Genomic DNA, 24,813 nt, shown 5'->3' on the forward strand with positions numbered 1-24,813 from the left:
TACAAAGAGAACAGACAGAAAAACACTTTTACAGACCTCATATATATTATTCCTAAAGTTACCTTTTTTCCAGACCATGGATCCATACTGTATTTGGTTGCTTTTTATATTGAGACTGTTGAAAATTTGCTATGAGCTTACAATATCTGATCATAGACATTGTTTCCAGTTGCTTATTCTGGTCGCTTCTGGGTCAAGTCAAGAACAAGTCAACACTTTAATACCAGCTGAGGAGATGCAAACACATGGTAGGAGGGAGGAAAGGATTGGTCCTGAAGAAGGTAGTGTGAGAATCAGATGGTAAACTGACTGTGAAAATCATAATCAGCATTAACAACTGCAATTAACATCCTAATTCTTTACCCTTGTTGTTATAGTAATACTTCCTGCATTTTCATGAGTTCCATAAGTCATTAATATCTATTTCCCACAAGTTATACTATCTGACTAATGCCATATGTGTTGGCTGGTACCACATTGATACCAAGCACTCCCCATTTGTAAAAATGTCTTCCATATTATATCTGTTTAGATATTTGAAAGGTTAATATTTAGTTCCATTTGCAATGCTGACCTAGCAAGAAAGAAATTAATTTGGCATTAGAGCAGTAACATCAATTTCCCATGTAACTTTAGTAATGCATTTACTGGAAAGAGATTAATATCAATTCCATAAATCATTCACGTGCTTTTTCCGGAGTTTGAGACATCTGAGTAATGTCATATATGTTAACTGATAGCACTCTGTGCATGCTACCTCCATTAATCTATGCCTAGTGTCATCATTAAAACACACAAAAAAATTAAAATCAATCTTTTGCTCTTACTTTTTTTCTGAGTTTTAACTTGCAGTAGTCCAAAGGTATTGATACTCTGTTAGAGTAACACTGCTCTGAACTGGGAACAGACATGTTCAGAAATAGAAAACATTTGCTAAATTATCCCTACTGGCAGCAATAACCACTTCATGTCTTCCTGTGATATGTGGCATAAATTACTGTCAAAAAATAAGGAAATAACTAAAATGTTTCATTAATCAGACACACCTTGAAGCCCCAAAAGCAGGCTGAAAACAGACATCACTACTGAAATAACACAGTGACTTTCATTCCTTTGTTTCTACTTTACAGACGAGAATCCTTGTAGAAGTGAAAGCCGAAACAGTTCCACCTAACTTAGTGATTCTAGATATACATGGGAGATTATAATACAGGAAATCTGGAATATCAACTAGTTTTGCCAAAACACAGTTTAGCCTACTACTAAAAGTGTTTTCAATGGAAGAAAGTATCCTTACACAGCTTTTGCACTTTCTATTTCTACTGATGTCCCATTATGACACTTGTCTGTATTGCTTTATTCCTGTTCTAGGATATCATTACAGTGCTACTGAAATCAAGGGGAAGAAGGGTTTTTCTGTTCATTTAAACATAAACACACAGAGAGTCAGATTGTTCAATAATTTTGGAAGCTCATTACAATTCCAGGTTGGTTGGCAAAAATAAAACTATTTCTAAGGTTGGATTTCATCTTTTCTTTGAACATGACACTTGACATCATCATTTGTATATCCCTTAGTTTTCATTTTCAAACTTTTTACAAACAAAAATGTCCATTTCAGAAAATGTTTTGCAAATCAAATTTCATGATATTTTACTAATCACGACTAAGATTAATCACCCCTAATTTTAGCTGTCTAAAGTTACATGTCAAGACTTAACAACTGGGACACAAGCACCCCCAAAGGGCAATCCATCCTATATTATCTGTGCTTTTGTTCAGAAGATATCTTTCATGGTAAAGCTCAATGGCCTATTTCACGCCTGTAAGTGGTTACAATGAGATCAGCGGAATTACAATCACTTATTGCAATTTTGAGTGTTGTGCAAAGTGTTTTATAAGTACATTATCCTATTTTTGAAATATAGAAAGATATTTAAAACCTTAACAAAAATGATACGAGGGTACTTCTCAGTCATATGAGATCTCTTAATACATTGTAAGTTTTAACTTTTTTCAACTGATTAATATCATTTGCAATCCATCAGCACTGAATTTTTTATCAGGTTTCTAATGCAAAATATTTTACAAACCTGCTGTAGGAAAAGACAAACTAATGTTTGTGAATCATTTTCATTGCAAGGTGGTGGTACAGCAGTTAACATAATTTGGGGCTTACAGTAATTGAGATTGAATCTAAAATTTTACAAAACTTTAATTACAACCTTTTGAACATAAACCACAATACAGAAATTACCCAATCATAACATTTTTTCATAAAAAAATAAGAATTCATCCAAAGGATAGAAGATTTAATGACTCTTGGCGGAGTTCCACTTTTTGGTTGAAATGAGAATAAAAGCAGACAGCAGCTTCATTTCTAATTTCAAGAAACACAGTATTTTTTAACAGTTAAACAGAATTATATTTGACTAACAAGCCAAAATATATATTTTCAAAGCCTTATTAAAAGCCCCTGTATTTAACAGTGTGAATGCTGAGATTTACAAACCTCTGTGAGCCAACACTGCTCCTTCAATTCTCAAAAGTAATTATGAAACAAGCAATTTGAGCCACAAGCAGCAGAAACTGTCGAGCTTGGGGTTTTTAACCATCCTCACAACGCATCACAGTCTGCAGCCTGACTCCAGCTCCCTCCCATACTGCCTGTGACATCCCAGGCCAGGCAGGACTGGGGTGCACCCCAGAGTATGCCCAGGCAGAGCCACCAACCAACACCTCCCTGGGCACTGGCAACCCAGTGACACCAGGCAAAAGGAACAACATTGCAACTCCCCCAGCATTTCCTGCAGCAAAGCCATGCCTGGCAGTGGCAGCCTGTTTTTCATCTGCCAGCTCTCTTCATTGGGAGCCCAGGGAGGCAAAAGCTGGAGAACCACCAGAGCCCACCTTGGAATCACTCTGTGATGGAGCCATGATGGCAACTTGTGGCTACACCCAGCAAACAGCCTTTGCACAATGAGAAAAAAGGTTTAAGGGCTGAGTCATTTGGTTTATGTTTTCTTTGTTCACTTTGCAAAAGATATATAAAAAGCTTCTCATGTATCATGTTAAATTAACTAAAAATTTGTGACCTCACGCAGAAGCAAAGCTACTGCAGATATGTAAGCACCCAGAAAAACAACTGTATCCTTTTGGAGAGGTATCCTCTCCAAAAACATCTCTTACAGTTAAAATGACTAAGCAGATAAAACAGCTCTTAGCCACAATACAGAATAGGCTGCTGACTTAATGGATGCCATCAGAAATCACAAGCACTAAGGCAACACAAGACAGTAGGGGCATCTGGCTAAACTAAACTTTTAAGTCCTTTAGATAAAGTGCCTAAAATACCAACTCACCTTGACTATGAAATGCCACATTCCCTGAAGAACATGCTCCCATCAAAATCTGGGCCTTCCTCAATCAGGAAGGACTTCTTTGCATAGCAGAAATTAATACATCCTTCTACCCAGAGCTCTGTAATCTGTAAAATTCCCGTTTTACAGAACAGTAGGTAGGATGAGAAGCGAACATTTGTACAGTTGTGCATTGCTGCTAAACTGAAATTGTGTTAATAATTTAATGCATTAATGAATATTAGGAAACAGAATTACAACTGACCAAATGTATACAGTTCAGATGTGGCATTTATTCCTTTAAATTTGTACTGTGCATAGGTAGCTGTGCTTCCATTTTTCCCTGAAATTAACTCAAGCTTCTTGTGAAAACCGAAATTATCCAAAAAGCATGGTGTGGTATGCAAGAAATCTGAATTTTCATCAGTTTCTTTTATGCCACTGATAAATCAATGTTAAAAGTTTCTTTTGGCTATATATATTCTTCAATATTAATAAAGATAACAAGGAAGATTCCAAGGAAGATTGACCTATGGGAAACACAAATTCCTGACATACCTGCAAGTTGATAATTCTCCCTCTTCTTTACTCCTCTGTCAGTTATTAATATGACAAAGGGCTCAGATACCATTCTTCATTTTCAGTAATTACATTTATTTTACAGCAGTGATTTTTTTTCCCTAGTAATATATTCATTAAGGGTAAGTAAAGTGCAAGCCACCAGCTGGTTTAGCTCCTTCTGAAAAGGATCTGGACAGTCTAAGGTTTCACGAGTTTTACAGAAGTCAACAGTACCATGCTATTGTGAAAAAGATTGGACTGTCACACTGCAGAAGTAAATAGATTGCAAGGCATGTCATGTAATAAACTCTACATAGGATTGGCACCAGCTTATCTGAGTATCATGCTCACCTTGGACCACTGCCAATCAAGAAAGGCACAAAACAGCTGGAGATAGGCCAGAGGAAATAAAGAATGAGAGAAAATTTGGAAAATGTGAGCACTAAGGAACCATTGAAAAAAATTGCAGTTATTTAACCTGAGGAGGGAAAGGCCAAGGAAAGATATGATAGCAGCTTTCCATTAAGTCAAAGAAGAAAGGAATAATCTGCTTTCTGTGTCCACAGGACTGGACAAGAATTAATGCCTTTTTGGTAAGAACATTTCTACATAGAAAGAAAAGGTTTCTTATATTGAGCAAATTGCAGTGTTAGAATGGATTGCTGCTTTCTCATTGAAACTCACTGAAAGTCTCTGAAAAAGATAAACATCTTTCAGGAATGGCAAAATAGTTTATTTTGCCTCTCAACAACAGAACGGACTAAAAAAAAAAATCTCAATGCCCAATTCTTTTTTTTAAGTTTTTTTGAAAGCACAGCACTTCAAAACAACAATCTGGACATTGGTTTTCAGAGTACCTCTGCCTCAAACCAATTCATACATTTCAATGCTATTTAATACAATAATTATAACAATTACAAAAATGAAACTGCATTAAATAGCATTTCTTCTGTGTTTATTAATATTTTTCCTGATTTCTACAAGTTTAACACCCCTTCTCTATTCTGAAATCTGTTTACTTCCATTTCTACAATATAAAACATAGTCATAGAAAAAAAGGTCTAGTAGGAAATCTTCAGTTTTATCAACCAGACCTTTCAAGAAAATAGAGAATGCAGCCAAAGAAAGAAAAGCCACTTATGGAATTACATTTAACACGACTTTTATTTTGGAATCATACAATGGCTTGGGTTGGAATGGAACATAAATAAAATTTTGCTGCAACCCCGTGTCTGGGGCAGACCTACCTTCCACTGTCCCAGGTTGTTCAGAGCCCCATCCAACCTGGCCTTGGACACTTCCAGGTATGGGGCAGCCACAGCTTCTCTGGGCACCCTGTGCCTCACCAGCCTCATTGCAAACAATTTCTTCCTCATAGCCAACCTAAACCTACTGTCTCTCAGTTTAAACCCCTTTCTCCCTGCCCTGTCTTTCTCCACCTTTTTAACAGGCTTCCTTTGCATACTGAGAGGCCACAAAAAGCTCTCCTCAGAACCTTCTCTTCTCCAGGCTGGACAAGCCCAGTATTCCCAGCTGTCTCCATAGGAAAGGTGCTCCAGCCCCTGGAGCATCTCCTCTGGGCCTCTCCAGCAGGTCCTTGTATTTCTTGTAGTGGGGACCCCAGAGCTGGGGGCTGGATGCAGGTGGGGTCAATTTCACCATCTGTTCTTTTAAAAAGGCATCTTCAATAGGATTTTATATTTAAGGTGGTACTCAAAGAGCATCAACACAATCTCATAAGTGTTATATCTTACTGTTTGGACAATAGGATGGTAGATTTCAACATGAATAACAATTTCATATCCAATTTATCCAATTGGATAAATTTATCCAAGTTATCCAATATCAGTTAATTTGCTTTGACCAGTAAAGGTACTCTAAGCAATTACTTGGCTGACATAGAACAAAAGATGCAGTGAATTTACATATGAAGTGTACACACTATTACTCTCATTCTTGCTAATACATTGTCATCATGAGAAAGTAAATGAAGGTATTAATTTCATTCATATTTGTGTTTTGGAAGTGTCTGAATATGCAAAGCCTCATCATGCCACAATGTAAATAAACACAGTATTTCAAACAGCACCTGCTTCTATCACATTCTATTATTACCAAAGTATGTAAAGTATGAATATTACCTTTGAACTGAATAAATGTTTTAATTTAAAAATATAATTAATTCCATTGTTCAAAAACTGGAATTAAACCATCACGCAATGACTCACAATACTTCACAAATAATTTGATGACTGCTACTGATCTTTTTCACTGCAGAGAAGTTGAGTACAATAAAGTAAATTTCCCAGCTTGGCCATGATTCATTTCGTAAGCCATTTTCTGATATAAAAATGTAAAAAACCCACATAACTATTATGAAATAGCACCCAAAGTATTTTTTAAAATACAGAACTATTGTCTGAACCTTCAGAGACACACCTTAAAAAAAAGATACTCTTTATTATTCACTGCATCATTTGCACTTTTTACATAATGTAATCACAGGATTTAAATAACTCAATTTAATATTTATCCAGGAACTGGCAGCCAATATTCTACCCTGAGGGATGTAACTCTTCATAAAAAGCTCATTTTACAAGACACTGGAGCAGTTTTGGCATTACCAGCACCTCTCACATAAACCATGTTGAAAACTATAGTTTATCCTGCCAAATGCCTTTTCTACATATGGTGTTTAACAGTGCTTTGTAGGTCTGAAAGCCAGTAATAATAGATTTAAGCTAAAAATCTGGTAGTACACATGTATGTAACACAAAAATTTAAACAATGCTACATTTTCATGGATATATTTACCTACATGCCCCCACATGCATATAAGCAATTTAAATTACTCTTGAAATTAATAGGCTAGCTATAATTCTTGTAAAAAATACTTTCAGTTTCCAGTAGCTTCCTAAAGTTTAATTCTCCTATTGACATCAGAGTCAGAACTGCCATTAACCTCAGCAACAGAGGATCAGGCCACAAGAAAACCAAAGTAATATATTTAAAGAAAACACATGTGCATTTGAAAAATTCTCTAATTATGCAAGGGTGGGCTTGGCACTTTACTAGGTTAACTGCCCCAGTAAAGTTCTAAATTAAATCTTTAAATAGCATATTTTAAATACCACATCATAAATACATAAATACTATCACATAAATAATGACAGAATAAAAATCCAGAATAAAAGGTGGACCTGATAAAATTTTTACTGTAGGCAACAGCAAAACTCACAAACTATTTGACATTTGAAGTCTGATTTGAAGTCATTCTGTGACTGATGGGAATCAGCTATATTTGTTTAGTATTTAATGTTTTCTTTAGAATAAAGACACTTTATATATAAAAAGATGAGTGATAGAGTTTAAAGTGTTAATATATTGACAACTAGATAACATAATGCTGAAAATACTCACCACTCTCAAAACAGGCATCAAATATAAGATGTCCTTTTTTAGGCTGTCCACAGTAACCAGCTGGGAGAACAATGTACTTGCTCACGTTCCCTGCTATGATATCATCACTTCTGATGGCACTGCCTGTTACAGTAAAAGTGAAAAAACCACCATGAACATAAAACATATATCTATATATAATATATAAAAACCAGTAAAAGGCTACTCCCCCACACATTTCTATCTAAAATAAAATTTGCGCCATTTAACACCTGCATCAGTAAATGAATCCTTTTTTTCAAAGTGGATATAAGAATTTGGATATAATAATGACATCATCTGTTAAAGCCTCTCTAAGGAACAAACCACCCAGCCTGGTTTCCTGCATGTCTATGACCTGTGGCTGAGCCCTCTCACATGCATTAGACTGATAATCAGCTGGATCCACTTCTTTCAACAGGAACTCTCTAGCTCTAGATTCTGATGGATTCCCTGGAATTGCATTGCACTCCTCATCAACTTCTTTATCACAACCCTCAGAAGCATCTTCCTCTTTATCAGCACTAATGGGATCCTTCTCCTGTATCCTGCTGCCTATTTTCCTGCATCATAAATGAACTTAGAACCTTTGAGACTGTTAGTCCCACTCATATTTGAAATTTTAGAATTATTAGAAGGGAAAGACATACACCCATGAAGCCATGTCATTATATAAGCCATCTTTCTTAGGAACCAAAACTCAGAAAAAGAACTTGAATAATGATTTTTTTTTTTAATGAAGCATTTATTTAATGGTAAAATATATAAGGACATAAATTTTCCACACAATGGCATGACTTTTGTCAAAATACATCAGTAGTGAATATACTGAAAGCTTTATCCTTATGGCAAAATTATATTAACAAATTGCAGTCTGCAAAATATTTGCTTCCAAATAGGGATAGAAGAGCATTATTTTTTTTTCCATTTGAGATATGTACAAAAATGTAAATAATTGTGTATTATATCATCCATTCATATTATAGTAAGAAACACTCAGCACATTCTTCACTACTTATAGCTTGGACAAGAAATATTTAACAATAGAAAAACTATCTTCTGTATTATAGAAAATGAAGAAATGGTATGGCTTCAAGTGCAGAAGGCATGTGATGGGATAATGGGATGATAATATCTTATTTCACTCTGATAAATAGGGCTACTAAGGCTTCTAGAAATAGACTTTTGCTCCGTACTGATTTTTTTGACATTTAAATGGGTTATGGAGGATGATAAATGTGACATAAAGCTCAATTTGTTTTATTTTTATATTGAAAACTATTTCACACAAATGTTACAAGCAATTCATATTGTCCCTGAATGATGAAAACAGCTTATTAATTAAAAGTGACCTTTCCACACATAAAAGTATTCCACCTCTTGAGGCAAAACACCTTAGCTGAGGTAACAAATTATATCAGTGTATTAGTGACACCATAGTTAAAGGGTCTGTCAGGCTTTCTATCATATACTCATATTTTCACAGGTATATAAATCCCACATTAAAAAATATGCCAATCCAGGTCAACATTTGGCATATGAATACCCAGTCTTCCCCAGGAAGAATCTGGAACTTACTCTCTTTGAGAATTACAACAAAAGAACAAACAGAATTTAGACCTTTTCTTACTTTATCATAATCTAAAAATGTACATATTTAATAATGCATGATAGTGTTTTTTTAGCAAAATTATTATTTGTAACCTCTGGGTTATTTGTTTTAGACTGAATAATTACACACAGACAGCAATCTGTGGCATTTAAATTGTTTTTTTAAAGTGTGTAATTGTTACTTAGGATATTTTAGCTGGATGTTTTTTACCAGCAAGCTGAAAAAATTTGCTTAAAGCCTGGGAACACCAGAAGCAAACTGAGGCCTGGACGGGGCATCCCTGCATCTGCATGGATGTGATCCTGTCCCTTGATAAAATTCACCCCTGTGCAAGCTGCAGTGCAGAGCAGTAGCCAAATCACTCCCTCAGTTTCACCTGTTGGATTAATATATACCTGTTGCAGTTAAGGTTAGTCAAGTCAGTCATTTGCAATCAAACATTGTGGAATCAAGGATACAAAGAAAAATTAGCAGAAAACCTGCAAATCACCATGAGTGACTGAGCTTCCAGGGACCAAAGTGAAAGAATGGGAGGCAGGGAGTCAACTGAGTGGAGCTGTTGGAAGACTGAACTCCTCTTGGTAAATGTTCCCTTTTAAGTCTCAGCTAAAAGTAATAGGCCTCTTAGAAATTGTAGAAGATAACTAAGAAACACCCCTTAAAGATGAAGAAACTAGAAAGGATTACATTCATAGCACTGTCACCATAAGACAGTGGAGGAAAAGCAGGCAGAAGAGAGAGTTACATCTCCCTGGCAATTTAGAAAATCTGCCAATGGAGCCTTTACACAATGCAGAAGGAAGCTGTCAAGTAACTGTGTCCCAGCAAAAAGTTTCCATCTGCTCCTCCTGACCTAATGTAGCCCTCGAGGAATGAGAATAAAATCATCAAATAGCCTGTAATTCATAGTCATTTAACAATATTACTCTCCTAGCGTGTTCTTTCTTCCACAATACTTCGAATATTCAGACAGCACTGTTGCTGTATTTTGAGTTATATTATCTTTAATCTCTAAACATGCAAAACTGCTGTCTTTGAACTTCACATTATTAAACAGCACAACAGCACCACGTCCCTTCCGGCATGTTCTCCTTGGGTGATAAAGAAAAGGCCAGACCACTGCCCGAAAAGGAGCCTGTATGAGTCCATTATACAACATGGCTTCATGCCTGTCTGTTCAGCAGATGCAGAGAGTGGTGCTGGGAATATATTACCACCCTCAGATGGAGAGATGAGCTACCCTGGGCTGCAGTCCTCTGACCAATAAAGAGATCCTGTCCTCACTACTGGGGAGCCCTAAGCAGATTTTCCTGGCTGGAGGCAAAGATGTATGACAGAACCTTGCAGGGAAGGGAAATAGCTCTTCAATCTAAAACAAACTGAAAGGGAAAGAAGAGAATTAACTGAAGTACATCCTGCACATTCTACTTAAGGAGACCAGATTCTCCTTTGAAAAAAAAGGTTAGATAAGAAAAGCAAAGGCAAAACCTAGCAAAGAAATTGTCTCGGAATGTAGTTCTTATTTTGTCAATTATTTTTCTTATGGGTTGTAAGACACATAGCTATTTTATTCTAATTCTTCATAGCTTAAACTCCAGGAGGCTCCAGCAAATCCCTAGGATTTACTTTTACCGCAGTATTAAACTTTAATGGTAATTTTCTATCAGGTATAAAATCTGTAGGTGCCTGAAATCTCTGTAAGTATATAAGGCTTTAAAATAAAACCTGGACAGAGTCTTCTGGTATCTGCATTCATCACTATTGTCACTGTGGATATATTTCACATCAGACTAGTGAAAATGAATGGAATCAGTTCCAGGAGACAGGGATTCGTGGGAGGGAGAGTTTGGAATTTTCCAGTGTTTCTTTGCCCTTCTTAAATTCAAAGGGTAAAGCCAACTTTTTCCTTTTTTTTTTTTTTTTTCATTTAGGAAAAGATGAAATCAGTATTTTCTACAATAAACATCATGCAAATTTAAGTATATTTTCTTTAAACACAGTGGTTTCTAGAGGAAGGTACCTCTTTAGAATCTTTGAATTGGGTAAACAACGAGCCCAGCTTCCAGAAGTGCCAGACATGAAAACTCACAGAGTTAGCAGCCAGCAGCTACCCTCATGCTACATTAGGTAGGAGAGAACAGCAACATTAAAACAGACATGGAAAAATACAGTGGGAATTTGCCTGGAAAACCTGCATCATTCTTCTAATCACACTTACTGCCTAACAAAGACAGCCAATTAGAAAGGTGAGGTAACACAAAAAACTATAATAACTGCAAGGCAACTTTGTAGAAGTCTTTCTTTAATTACAAATCTCATCAAGATACTCTGTATTCTCTTATGAGATCCTTATTTTAGAACAAAAGTAGGATACATTTTGCTGTTGGAAACATCCATGGTATAAAGATCTAATAGCCAGATCTCTATCATCCAAGGGCCAGGAAAAGTTTCCAGGTATCCTAGAAAACTCCATCAGCCTTGAGAAGTACTATTAATAGAAACCCACACAAAGAAGTGAATCTGAACTCTCAGTACAGTTTGCAACAAAAAAATTAATTCAGATGACCAACAGCAACTCCTCTTAGCTCCAAAACATACCAAGTCTCCAGATGAACACTGCTCAACTCACACTTTGGCTAAGTACCACCTATGGAAGTTATGCCAATAACAATGTCTTCTCCACAAACCTGAAAACAATGTCATTTTAGCAAAATTCTTTTAAATTATAGCATTTAGTACAAGTCTATAGTCCCAATAATTGATGATGTTCTTTTGTTCTTTGACTATTTTTAATAAAAGCTTTTATATTATCATCTCTAGGCTTTAGAAACACTGACATTCAGGAAGACAAGCTATTTCTGCTATGACTTCTGAATGCTCTGCAGCCATTCTAAAAATCCTACAGGCAGCAGCAGTCAGGAACTTGGAATTCCAGCTCCACTGACTTTAAAATGCTAAGAAAAAGAAGAAAACACAACTGTCATTTTGATCTTCACAGCCATGTATCCCGAAGCAAGGCTTGGGCATGACCCGGAGAATCTAAACATACTGCAGAGTGCTGTCAATCTGAAATGTACTTAAATCACAGGCACTGTGGTCTGAAAAGAAAGGGGAAAAATATGTTTAGACTACAAATCCCAGGGTATGAGACAATACCTGGCATGGTAGCAGCCACACCTGCTGCCTCACATTGGAGTACTGTGCCCATTCTGTCACCGTTACCTATTCCAAAGGTCCCGCAGAACAAGGAGAATACTGGTTACCACAAGAAGGCATTGTCATACAGCTTGGTCTAGCTCTAAAAAATAGTAATATCATGTTGTCATTTAAAAAACAAATTTGAGATAAAGCAGCTTTATAGCAATTGTCTCTTCAATTACTTTCCTCCTACGGTTTGACCAACAGACTGCTTGTCAAGTCTGTCTCCAAACTGTGAGATGATATTCATATTCAAGAAAACAAGCAAAGTAAAGATGAACTATAGTTTAGCATGGATTATCAGGCAAATTCTGAGATTTGCACAGGTTCTGAAAGTAGTCAGGAGAAATAAACTGCAATCTTACTGCCATGGGCTTGAAAGAGCTTGTAGCTTGTTGCACAATAGGAAGGAAACTAAATTTATGGTTTGGGTCTTTGATTTCATTGCACAAATTACTCCTTCTTCAGAGGCTACCAGACAATATTATCTTTCAGCCTTCCTAATACAACTCCTTAGCTAATCCACCATTAATTTTTATTTTGGGTTAGAAGCATAAGTAGATCTAAGTACCTCATGCCTCTTTGCACACACCCAAACTCCTTTACTCTAGCAGTAGGTGTGGAATAGGTGTCTGAGTCAAAGCTCAGGATGAAAAATCTTGCTCTTACATGCAAATATGTAAAGCAAAATGATCACTAAGCTGGTGACACTTAATGGGGTGGCCATGAAAGACCAGTGGCACCACAAAGAGGACTTTGCCTGCAATATACTGAGCAGAAAGCCCAGGGCAAGAAGGGACAAAAAGGTACATGAGGTGCTTAGCCCAAAACAAAGCATTGACCACCAGGCTGGTCAAGTGTGAAAAGGTGATGAGAAATCTCCACTACATGGTCCTTTCAAAAAGATCAGATCCACACAGAGATACAACTATCAATCCAAGGTCAATTATAGCTCCTGTCCAAAATCCAATGAAGAGCATTCAACTGAAGATATCTGGCAGACAGATACTGCTCTGGACAATGACTCCCTCACTCCCAGGGGCTGGCACTGTCTTATGAGTTTATAGAAAAAGAAGAAACGCCTCAGCTTGTGTGGACTTGCACATGTTTCATACATGATATTTGTTTCCAATCTTCAACCTAAAAGCTTTACTTCAAGACTCCTCATTTATTATCTCAGAGTGGGCTATCCCCAAGGATATACCTTTCTGTTAGAGACAAATGGCAACAGAATTTTTTTATCACTTTAGTGAAATCCAAAGTGTCCAAGAAGTTATGAACAGATTTTTCTAATGAAATTTTTTAAAAGCAATTAATACTTTGAACTCAGTGAGCAAGAAAAAAAATCCATTACTCTTCTGATTTCACTTATAAGCTCTAAACTAAAATTCTACCACAAATGAAAACTAAAAAGAATGGAAAATACAGCTGTATCAAATACATTATCTGGAAAGATGTTTATTTAAAAACATTGTACGGATCAGTGAGTTTCATTATATATAGATTTATTTTTTAACAAGTATTTCGTATCTTGATAACATCAAAGGTATCACATGATGCAACAGTTGCTATAGTAGCAATACTTAAGTAAAAAAAAAAAAATCAAACAAAAGCATAAAAGATATAAACAGTAAACAAAAATACAGTACGTAATATGCAACCCCAGCTGGCAGAGAAAAGAGAAGATAATAGCTATTGAGTTGAACTAGTCCTCAGAGTTGCAGCTGCAAAAAATATCAGCACGACCACCCTTTCTGGGAAATAAGGGATGGCTCAGAGAATTAAGTCTGCATGTGAATGAGAGGAGATGATGAAACAATTCAAGTTCTGGGTCAAGAAAAAAAAAATGGGGATATTCCTATCATTCCATGAGAAATTCTGTGTATAGGGATTCTGAGGCAGGAAACTAACTGAAGAGTTAAAGCCAATCCCTTGTGTGGTACTACAGAATTTCAAGAAGTGAAACAGTTCCATAGCATCCCATATCTTTCTGACGTTTGTATACAACTGATTTCCCAAAGACAAGGAGGGCATGGGACCTGCAAAAAATACTGAGTCAAGCAGGGAGGCAATTGCAGGGTTTGGAATTGTAGTGTAGGAAATTTCAGGGAAGGGCAAAACCTGAAATTACTCACAAAACTGGAAAAAGAGGGTGGTGGTCGAAGTTACTCCTATCCTAAAATGCTGTAAATATTTCCCATGCTGCTTAATACTGAAAAAAATCAGTTTTTACATAGCTGGGTTTGGGTTATATGTGAGGGAGGATAGAAGTGGAAGGAAAGAGAGATTCATAGATATATGCTGTGTATACACCCATATATACTCCTGGATAATATGTATATACCCATGTTTCAACAGCTGCCCTGGGTGTGAGGCACTGATTCAACAGAAGCACATTATCTTCCTTAAACTTGACAGCACAATGGGAAGAAGTCATGACAAAACAAATTTCTAAACTAAAGGTAACTCACATTGAGCCAAGCTAAATGTAACTAAACATCTTATATGTAGCAACCGATGCAATGACCCTGACCCAAGATTATAGAGCCTTCAGTGACTAACAAAGTTTAATCTCTCCAAGTTAACAACTTTGTGTGTCTCCTTTCTCGGGGACCAACTGATTCCCAGCTGAAACTGAAGAAGACTCTATAGGTAATAAACATTTTTGATATAACAGAGAAGTAGGTTGATTTCAGCTTTTGTAAAAGGCCAAGACTTTATTTCTTGCCCTATTTTTCAGACTACTCAGCTACTATTAGCTGCTCATGCCAAATTTCTAGTGTGGAAGACATTACTTTAGCTCAGGCAGTTACACCTAGCACTTTTCATGTCTTACTATGTCTGCTGATTGAACAGGAACTTTCTGAATTTATATTTAAAGAGATATCTATGTCATAGTGTGGAAGGCCAAAGTGAGACAGTGTAGCTGTGATGCTGAGCTAGCGAGCTGGACATTATTCCAGGGTTAGCACTGAGGGAATACAGCTCTGCTTTCTAATTTGGACAGGGCTTTTATCTCATTCTCAGCTACTCTTCACAAGTGGTCAGCCTAGTGAGCCTCAACACAGGTCAGCTGTGGCACTACACCAAACCCACTATTCACAGCTATTTAAACTTTTCATACCTAAAGTGCAACTATGGTAAATTTCCTGAAGATGCACCTGTTCAAATTTTTTACAAATTGATTATCACTAATTCAAGTGTTCAGGAGACTTCAATTCAATTCCTGACTCAACCACTAATATCATTATGGTCGTAATGAATCTTTTTCCATGGGAAACTGGGCATTCCACAAGGGCTCCAGGGCAGGCACAAAATCCTGTGGGGAAACACATCAGCAGCTTTGCACAGCACCATCTCTCTCTTCAAGACCTTGTATTTCCCAAGTGACTGGAAGGAAGGAGGTCACTGCAGTGCTTGGGCTCTCATCATGAGTGTGGTAACTGAAAACTGGGCAACCTCAGCACACGGACAATTCCCATCCTGGTTATTGCATACCATCCATGTATCCTTCTTGGGGTCAAATTGCTATTTTCCTTGGCCCTTGTTTCCTATTCACCTGTTGTTTAGGGATGTAGGGATGTCTTCTGCCAGTTAACTTAAGCCAGCAGTAGTTTCAGCCACAGTTTCTCCACTTTTGAGTTACACTCTTCTTCACTATTGCATATTTAAAATAATTTGGGGATTTTAGTACTACTTCAAAATAATTTGTTCCCCCAGGTTGCTGAAATGAATTACACTATTAATTACTGACATGGTTATAATTACTCATTGAAACAATTCCTTTAACTTCTTCGTTTAGAACAGAACTTCCCCCTACTTTCCAAAACAGTCCATTCCAAAAAGTAGCATTTTAATAGATTGAGAATTTCTTTGATCCAAGCATTGCCCATTCACAATCCCTTTACTTAAGAACATAATCTAGTATTTCATTTCAAACACTTAGATAACTGCAGTTTTATTTTATTCACAAAGTATCATATAGCAAAAAAAGAATTTCAATATTGTTTCAGAATCCCCATTTTCTAACATTAAAAAATGTCAGCAAAAACAAACGACCTATTAATTGTCTTGCATCAGCAACATAACAGGAATAAAACTACAGAGAAGGCTACTAACTAATACAGCATATTCAGCAGTTTTTTTAACTAAGCAAATACTAAGTTGATACAATATTTATGGGAATATGAAATGCATACAAAATATTTCAAATATTCAGAACACAAGCCAACAATTCCACCTTCAAGAAGGCTTACACAGAGAAAGCTCTGAGATCAAATTACTGTTTATTTGTACTGCTCAGAAATAAAATAACCAGCAGACATAGTGGTATTGTACCTGGTTACAAAACATCTGCTATTCTGAAGCATCACAGGCTTTGGGTGCAGGTAGATAGTAGAGGGGCAATTTTATCTCACAATCCTATTTCCAATGGACAGTTCCCATGAAATAATGCTGCTGCTTTTGGATTTGTATAGGTTATTTGAGGAATTTTTCATTAATCAAACACATAATACTACCCCATCTGCATTTTATATGCATGAAAACCTGATAGTCACTTGCCAGGCTTCCCAGAGCTGAAGTTGTCTGTAATGGCAAAGTGACTCTGCTGCTTATTGCAAATGAAAACACATCAGCAGAGCTGCAATGAATCCAAACAGGCTCTCCTGGCAATGGATTCCTGCTGCTCTGCTCTGGTGATTCACGGGAACTGATGTTCCACCTGCTTTAGAGGAGATTGAAATTCAACACCTTTTTCAAGGTGCTTATGAAACAAAACGTAAAAGGAAAATCTTGCCTGCTTTCACTCATGATTGTGAGGTCCACTGCTAAGTAAACAGCTCTGTGAATTGGCAGGTAAATGGAATCATTAGAGTTTATTAATCTAATAATAACAATTTAAGACAACTACTTTTTCCTTCATCCCCTTTTCTATGCTTGATTTTTGACACACTGAAACTACAAAATCAGCTAGTCTACTGTATTAAGAGAACAGGGGTACACACGTATATTAGAAAATATATGTATCAGAACATTTAGTCTAGTGTTTATACATTACTTATCCTAAAATAGAACAAAAAGCATTTACTATATACAAACACATCAAATTCATTGCCAAACATGAGAGCCCTAGATTTAATACTAAAGTGCATATCCTGAGTTTGAGAATCTGTGACAAAATGAAATGTAAGTCATTATTATTTTGGTAGAGCAGTTTTCCAAACCATTTCTATATACAAACAGTAAAATTATTTCAAAAAAAGTATGCCAAAATCTAAATACAGGACTTCTTACATGGCAGGCTTGGCCTCTGTGGCAAAGTCAAGAAAGAGAGGTGTGGGGACAATGTGACAAGAAAGCTGGGATATGGGATACATTGATGTGTATCCATAACCAACTTCAATTAACTGTAAATTGGCTTATCTCTATTACAGAATAATGGCAGACACAACTTGAGCCCAGAAGAACTTATTATCTCAGGTACAATGCAATCTAAACATGGCAATTTTGCATCAAGGCTCTGCATGCCAACTACCTTGGGGGACCACTTTGAGAAAGCTAAGCTGGTTTCTATAGATTCCCATCATTCTGGAAAAGAGCAGCACGATTAATCCTCCAGAAACAAGAGGGATGCAGCCCAATGCACACACCCAGGTGGCAGTGCTGGAGCTGCTCTGCATCCAGCAGCACTGCTGTGAGCAAAGCAGCACGGCTGCATCTCAGTGACATCAGCAGGAAATGGCTGCACAAACTCCCCTCCAGCACCTCCTTTATCCAGGAGTTGCTGCTTTCTGTTATCAGACATCATTAAAAAACTCAAAAAGGTAACGATGACTATTCAGCCATTTTCCCCCATGACTTCTGTCCCTAAGCAGGGGTCCTGGAGGAGGGAAATTTCCCAGCGTAGACAAGTAGTCCATCTCTTCTGTGGCAGCTGACAGCTATTGTGTGAGGTGTCCCACCTGGAGGGCAGGCTGGTGCTGCAGATCTGTGTCCAGTCCTGCTAGTGGCCCCACGTGGAGATCAAGCTGGTTTCATTGTAACACAGGGAGATGACTTTAAAAACATATTTTATTGAGCATTAAATCTATATAGCTCCACTTCCAAAAACAGAAAAGCTATGTAGGCCACATAAATGCATTCTGAGGTTAATCTGGTCTTTTGCATGAGACTTTTGCCTACTAAAAGCAGTGACTTCCACACTAAAGAAACTTGCAGAAATTTCTGTTTTACAAATTTCAGTATAAAACCTATTAAAATTCTCAATATGTCTCATTTTACTTTTTACAAATTCAAAAGCCTCCTCTTGCAAGTGCTAGTAATTAATAGGGTGCTTTGAACTTCACTGAAAGAAAAAACGTTGGGAGGCTTGAGGTAAGTAACTTTTCAAAGCTTTGATTATTCGTCAAAGAAAAAAATTATGAAATATGGCTAGGAAATGGTAAACTATTCAAAAATGGCAACTGGAACACCCAACACATTCCTGTTTCTTTCTTTTTCTGAAATTATATCTTCTGGCTGTACAAAGCCTTCATTAGTATTTCTCAGGTCTCCTTATATGGCAAATTATGTAACAAAAATATGATCAAAGCTTTAAGTACCAAAAATATATTAGCAGCCCTTCTTCGATGAACTTTTCTAGTAGGATTTTTTTTTTCCACTGGATAACTGAAAAACGTTGGAAATTACTTGAATAGCAGCCTACTGGCAACAGAGTCTAATGATCACTATAATACCTTTTTGCAGCTTCTAGAGTTTATTTCTGTATAGAACTTCAAGGACTATTTCAACTTATGCAGTTAAAACTGAAATAGTTAATAGTCTTGCAAAGGGCCTCAGATTTACTAAGAAACCTTTCTGTAATGTCCTCTAGACTTCCAACTGCTCTGGCTGAAATGTACCAATGCAATTGGTAAGTTCTGGCAAATGTCTTTATTCAACAAAACCCATTTTAGATTTGTTTACAAATCCATCCTGCAGCATTTTATAAACAACTGCAAACAGCTCTTTCTGCTGTGTGAACATCTGCAAGGCTGGGCCCAGTCCCCACACAGTTTTCCACTGATGCTTGAAGTCTCCTTGTGCTGATAGGAGAATACAGTGGGCAGATCCCTTCCAGCATCAAGGCTGCAGTATCAGCCCAAACACTGGAATTCTGCTATGCTTACAGGTTAGTTGTGTATATTACAAAATAAGCTCTGTTGTTCATATACACTTTAAAATTCAGAAATAATTTAGAAGTGAATTCAACTAAGGAAATTAAGTTTATCTAGAGAATCAGAAGTACTGCTGATGTGTGGTGCTATTTTAATGACCAAGATTAAATAATATTGTTAATTAGCTGATCTCTTATTTTAAATTTCCTCATGATAAAGCCAGTGAATTAGTTATCAAAAAAGTCTATATTTAAAGACAAATAAATTATGTTCTTATTTAGTTTGGCTTTTTATTTAATAATTAAGGCCACTGAAAAGAAAGCAGTTATGTTCCTGCTACTAGAATGTTGTTATATCACATGTGATTAAATATTTTTAAAAGAATAACTATTCTTTTTTGAAAGGATAATGAAAAGCTATGTTCAAAGCAATCCAGCTCAGCACTATCACATTAAAATCAATTAGAAAACACTGCAGAATTTACACAGCTGTTCAATTGGCCCCTTCAATTGCAGATCTCTGAAATAATGAGCGGAACACTAAGTGTTTTAGGAACACTAATTCCTACACAAACTTTGGGTGGGGCTTGAGCATTCAGCAGAGGTTTGCAGATTTCCTCCCTGAAGCCAGGTCACAGCACGGTTGCGAACACTTTGAAAATTCCAACCACTCTTAACATGAAATGTGACTCAACACCACTCTGCAAGGAACCGACTGTGACATGTAAATAAACATAAAAAACTCCACATTCAGCTGGGAAACCTGTTTATTCCGATACCTAAGATTTTTGGTCTAAAGACATTGATTTATATCCTGTCCAGTACTGTGAGTAAATGCCTTTCCTTGCTTTCACTATGATTTCAGTGATGATGACACAATGAAATACCAGAAATACTAATATCCACAAAATCACTAGCAACTGTGGAATAACATATATTAGAACTGTCAATCCAGGCTAATATGCAGTTGCCTCAGATAGAAAACTATTACAGAACTCAGAGATAACCTGCACCCTTTGATCATTCAGGTCTCCAGATCCAAGTCCTCTGAAGGTAATACAGATGCCTTGAACAGAAATGTGGGGAGAAGGAGATAACTAGTGAAATTCTAAATTGGAAAATACATTCATCTGGTTCATAGGTCAAAAAATTTAGCAAATACAGGCATTCTGTACTTACTACAACCTACTCCTAAACCTTCCTCAGTGAAGCTACAATGTTTTCTTTGCTACACAACTGGAAAAAAAGCATTCATATGGTTACTGGAAACTTAACTAAACTGGTTGTTTTCCAGTGTATTCCAGAGTTTATGACAGCAAGGTCAGCTGAGCAAAACAACTGGAAGTTAAACCAAGAAGCTCCTGAGAGTAACTAACTAGAATCAATCACTTTCATCCTCCTGCAGACTCCATTTGTGAAGATTTACGTTGCTTCTAAGTTGGATTCCCAGCTTGAGACATGAGGGTTTTAGCCTGGAAAACCAAACAGGAGGTACACAAATTCAGAGTTTACTGCAAAAAGCTGATTTAAACACTTTCAAGAAAGCAGGTAGGACTAAGGAACCAACTACAACGGGAAAATGATTAATACAGAGTAAAGTGAGTTGATTAGCAGCACTCTAACCAAACATCAGAATACAGAAAGAATAAGAAACTATCTTAATGGATTAGAGCAGATGTCTGCCTAGTCCAGTGAGGATAGCAGCAGAATATGAACTCTACACTAGACAGGTGTGAGATGATCTACCTTCCATATTAAGTCTCAATTTTACTTGAAATACACAGATTGGCTGAAACCACAACATAGAGAACAATGCTGAGCCTAACAGTAGACTAAATGCTGATTGAAATCCCTCTTCTGAAATGCTATGTGCAAATCTGTGTGTCCTAATCTCCTTTCCCAATTAAAAAAAAAGGTTCAAAATTCACAAAAACATAAACAAAAATCTTTTACAGGGAAAAGGAATGGAGTATGAAAATATTTGTATATAGGGAAAAAGTAAGAATTACCAGTACAAGACAGATTGAGATATTTACTCCCTTAAACATAAAAAGATACTAATAAAACCGAAATGAAAAATTCTTGTGTTATAAAAAGATGTATTTTCCATAAAGTATATTTAATTTACAAAACATTTTGACACAATGTATTTTCAATTCTAAGAGTTTAGAGGGGCCATAAGCATCCTAGATGTGCATAATTCACTGTCAGATAACTTTTAGCAAGGAACCTAATTTTTATAATCCCTTATCTCTAAGTGCACACAGTATTTTTTCTGACACGACTCTTGTCAAACCTGGGTTCTGAACTAAATCAGTAAAGAATGGTCCATCACAGCAATCTGTGCTGCTATAAAGCATGAATAAGTTACCTTCAATTCCTCTGTAACACAGTTTCCTTATGCAAAAATTGCAAATAACAATCAGTACTGCAAGACGGGAAGATGAGATTATGAGAGTTATTACTTGTGTTTTCTGATCTACTAAAAACATGATGTTACTGTTAAAAAAAAATCCAACAAGTATAACATACTCATACTGGCTAAATTGATTTGTATGGTTTGAACAGTGTTCAGTCCTTCTGTAATGGGTTTATTCTCCTTGCATTTGTGCAAAATGTGCAAAAAAAATGGTTCCAGAGCTACATTCCTGTATGACTGCTCAAGATCTCACACATGATGAAGATACACAGCAGTGAGGATGCAGCAGGAGCACCCCCAATTATGTGTTCAACAACATTGTCAGTGTCACCCAGCAGTAAAGGGGAGGAAAAAAGAGATTCCTTGAGGGATTTGCCATGGAAAGAACCTGCCTGTCGACTTAGTGTCAGCTGACAGCCAGAAAAATCCAAATCACCTTTTTTTCCCACACTGTAGTTTCCATGACCTTTCTTAAAAGTGGGCAAGCTCACAAGCTTGCTTCCTTTTCTCTGATGGTTTTGGGTCTCTTCCCTATCTTTGTGGCTCTTTGCATTTTTAATTCCTTACCTGGTTTCTCCAAAACAGAAGAACCTGAAAATTAAACTTGCAAAGTGACCAGACAAGCATTGTATAACTCAAGTGGACATATACCAGGACATGCAACTAAACATGAATTTAGCACAAGCTGAAACACAACATTTACAAGAAAACCATTGATTAGTTAGCTGCAATGGTCAGAAGTGGAAAAAGTTCTGGACAAGGTTAAAATTAAAAAGTAAATACTTTGAAGCTGCAGGTTTAACTAATACAGCAGAGAACACAATGTAAGTTAATCTGGAAATAGTATGAAAGTTACATTAAATGTTGAAGTTACCACAAGGACACAGGCACAGGGGGTAGGCAGGGAAGCTGACATAGTCCAATGGCCACTGGAGATCAGTTTCCCAATCCACAGCTCAGGCAGAGCTCATCACCTGTTTAGCAGTGTTGCAGAGTGCAGAGGATGAAAATAATCACCTGCCTCATGGACAAGTTCAAAACACAATAAACCACTTTTCCACAGGTTCATTAACAGTATGGCTGAACAGAGGGATTTTAAGAACTATATGGCCAATGCATTCAGATGTAGACTCAGTAGTATCATTTCCCAGAACACAACAGCATTTGACCATTTGACATACTTATCCCTTTTTTGCACCTTAAATGGCCCAAAAATCCAAGATCAGTTCTATGGGTAATGCATATTTATTTGGAGCCACTTCTGAGGCTGAAAAGCAGAGGTGCAGCAGCTAACATAGCAGGCTAGGAAAATGAATTCCTGGTTCAGGAAGCCAGATAATTTATGTATGGTACTGTGGGAGATTAAATATTCAGTAATACTGTCATTTTTGCTCCATCTTCCAAATGTTAGTATCTCTAATTTTTGTAATGTGCTTTGAAGGCTTTTATTTTCACGTGGATTGGAAAAGACATTAACTGTGTTTTGTTAAAACAGGAAAGACCCCTATACCTAGAGGGTCCTTATCATTAATGAGACACAAAACTTCAGTTTCACAGACAAACTTATCTCACATACACAGTTAAAGGCATTATTAATACACCCTGAATAAGAAGTGCAATATTTGGCACCTTCCTTAAAGAAATCCTCAGTAACAGTGTAAGGGATGGGAGCTGTCAGATGTGCTGCTCGCTGTCCCCCTGCAGCCTCCGGGTACTTTACACCTCCCAGACAGGTCAAGCAGCACCTGCAGGTCAACCCGCAAGCTACCAGCCTTGTGCTGCAGTTTCAGTTCCAGACCTGTGTCTTCACGTATTACTTTTTCATGCTAATTCACGCAGGCGGTCGTTTCTTGTGTAAGGGGATCTCCTCTGCACCGCCGGTTTGCTCTGCTCTTCGCCACCGCCACCTTTGCCCCTGCGCGGGAGGACGGAGCAGGCTGCGGGAGGATGTAGCAGAGTGCAGGAGGATGGAGCAGGCTGCAGGAGGATGGAGCAGAGTGCGGGAGGATGGAGCAGGCTGCGGGAGGATGTAGCAGAGTGCAGGAGGATGGAGCAGGCTGCAGGAGGATGGAGCAGGCTGCGGGAGGATGGAGCAGGCTGCGGGAGGATGGAGCAGGCTGCGGGAGGATGGAGCAGGCTGCGGGAGGATGGAGCAGGCTGCGGGAGGATGGAGCAGAGTGCAGGAGGATGGAGCAGAGTGCGGGAGGATGGAGCAGGCTGCGGGAGGATGGAGCAGAGTGCGGGCTGCCCCACCACCAGCCTCCTCCTCTGCCCCGCCGGGGCTCGGCCCCGCAGCGCCGGCCGGCTGAGCCGGCCTCTGGCCCTCACACCTTCCACCCCGCAGCGGGTCAGTCCCGCTCCGGCAGGCCTGTACACGGGGGGCTCTTCCCTCTCTACCTGCCTGAAGGAGCTTTCCACACGATCACCGTGTCCCTGGGAAGACTCTCCTCATCCCCCAAGGGAAGGGGCTTTGCCCTTCGTCACAGCTCCCCGGGCAGGGGCCTCTGCCGCGGTCCCTTCAGCACCTCAGTGCCCTCGGCCAGAGGTGCTCCCTCCCGTCTCCCCTAGGAGAAGGGCTCGGTCTCCGCATTCCGCTGCGAGCTAGGTCCCCTCTACCGCCAGAAGCCCCTGGAGAAGGGGGGCTCCCCCTCTCCCCCCGCCCAGGCGACTGCGGCTGGCACTGACCCGTCTCTGCCGTCCTGCTCCTCTCCGCCATATTTGTTGTCATCCCGCCACCCCCCCCACGCCGCCCGGCCGTCGCCATGGCAACGCGCGTCACCGCCATGTGGGAGCCCCGCGCCCCCCCGACATGGCGGCGGCGCTGACGGCCCTCCCCGGGGACAGCCTGCCCGGGGAGAGCCTTCCCTGCGAGCGGCTTCCCGGGCTCACCCTGCCCGGAGAGAGCCTTTCCCGGGAGCGCCGGCCCGGGAACGGCCTGCACGGGAAGCAGTGCCCGCTCCCATCCTCGCGCAGCCCGGCGGCCGCCGCGCTGATGGCGGGCGGGGCGTGAGGGGAGCACCGCTGGCCGCCCGCCCCTCACGCAGCACGGCTCCCTCCCGCCCGGCCGCGG

At 38.6% G+C, this 24,813-nt stretch overlaps 1 protein-coding gene across 2 annotated transcripts in view; it reads right to left on the reverse strand.

Moving 5' to 3' along the window:
* Nucleotides 1-24,485, reverse strand: part of LOC130256077 (BEN domain-containing protein 5-like) — an 858,262-nt gene extending 833,777 nt beyond the window's left edge. The window contains exons 1-2 of one of the 2 annotated variants that reach the window (XM_056497342.1): nt 24,429-24,485; nt 7,341-7,463 (exon numbers count right to left, since the gene is read on the reverse strand). In XM_056497342.1, the coding sequence (XP_056353317.1) occupies nt 7,341-7,463; nt 24,429-24,471 (166 nt within the window). In that variant the 5' untranslated portion in view covers nt 24,472-24,485. The remainder of the gene's footprint in view (nt 1-7,340; nt 7,464-24,428) is intronic. The other variant, XM_056497343.1, reaches the window with a different exon arrangement.
* Nucleotides 24,486-24,813: the final 328 nt, after the last annotated feature.

Source organism: Oenanthe melanoleuca, chromosome 8 (genome assembly GCF_029582105.1).
Source record: "Oenanthe melanoleuca isolate GR-GAL-2019-014 chromosome 8, OMel1.0, whole genome shotgun sequence".
In the NCBI taxonomy this organism is placed as follows: Eukaryota; Metazoa; Chordata; class Aves; order Passeriformes; family Muscicapidae; genus Oenanthe; species Oenanthe melanoleuca.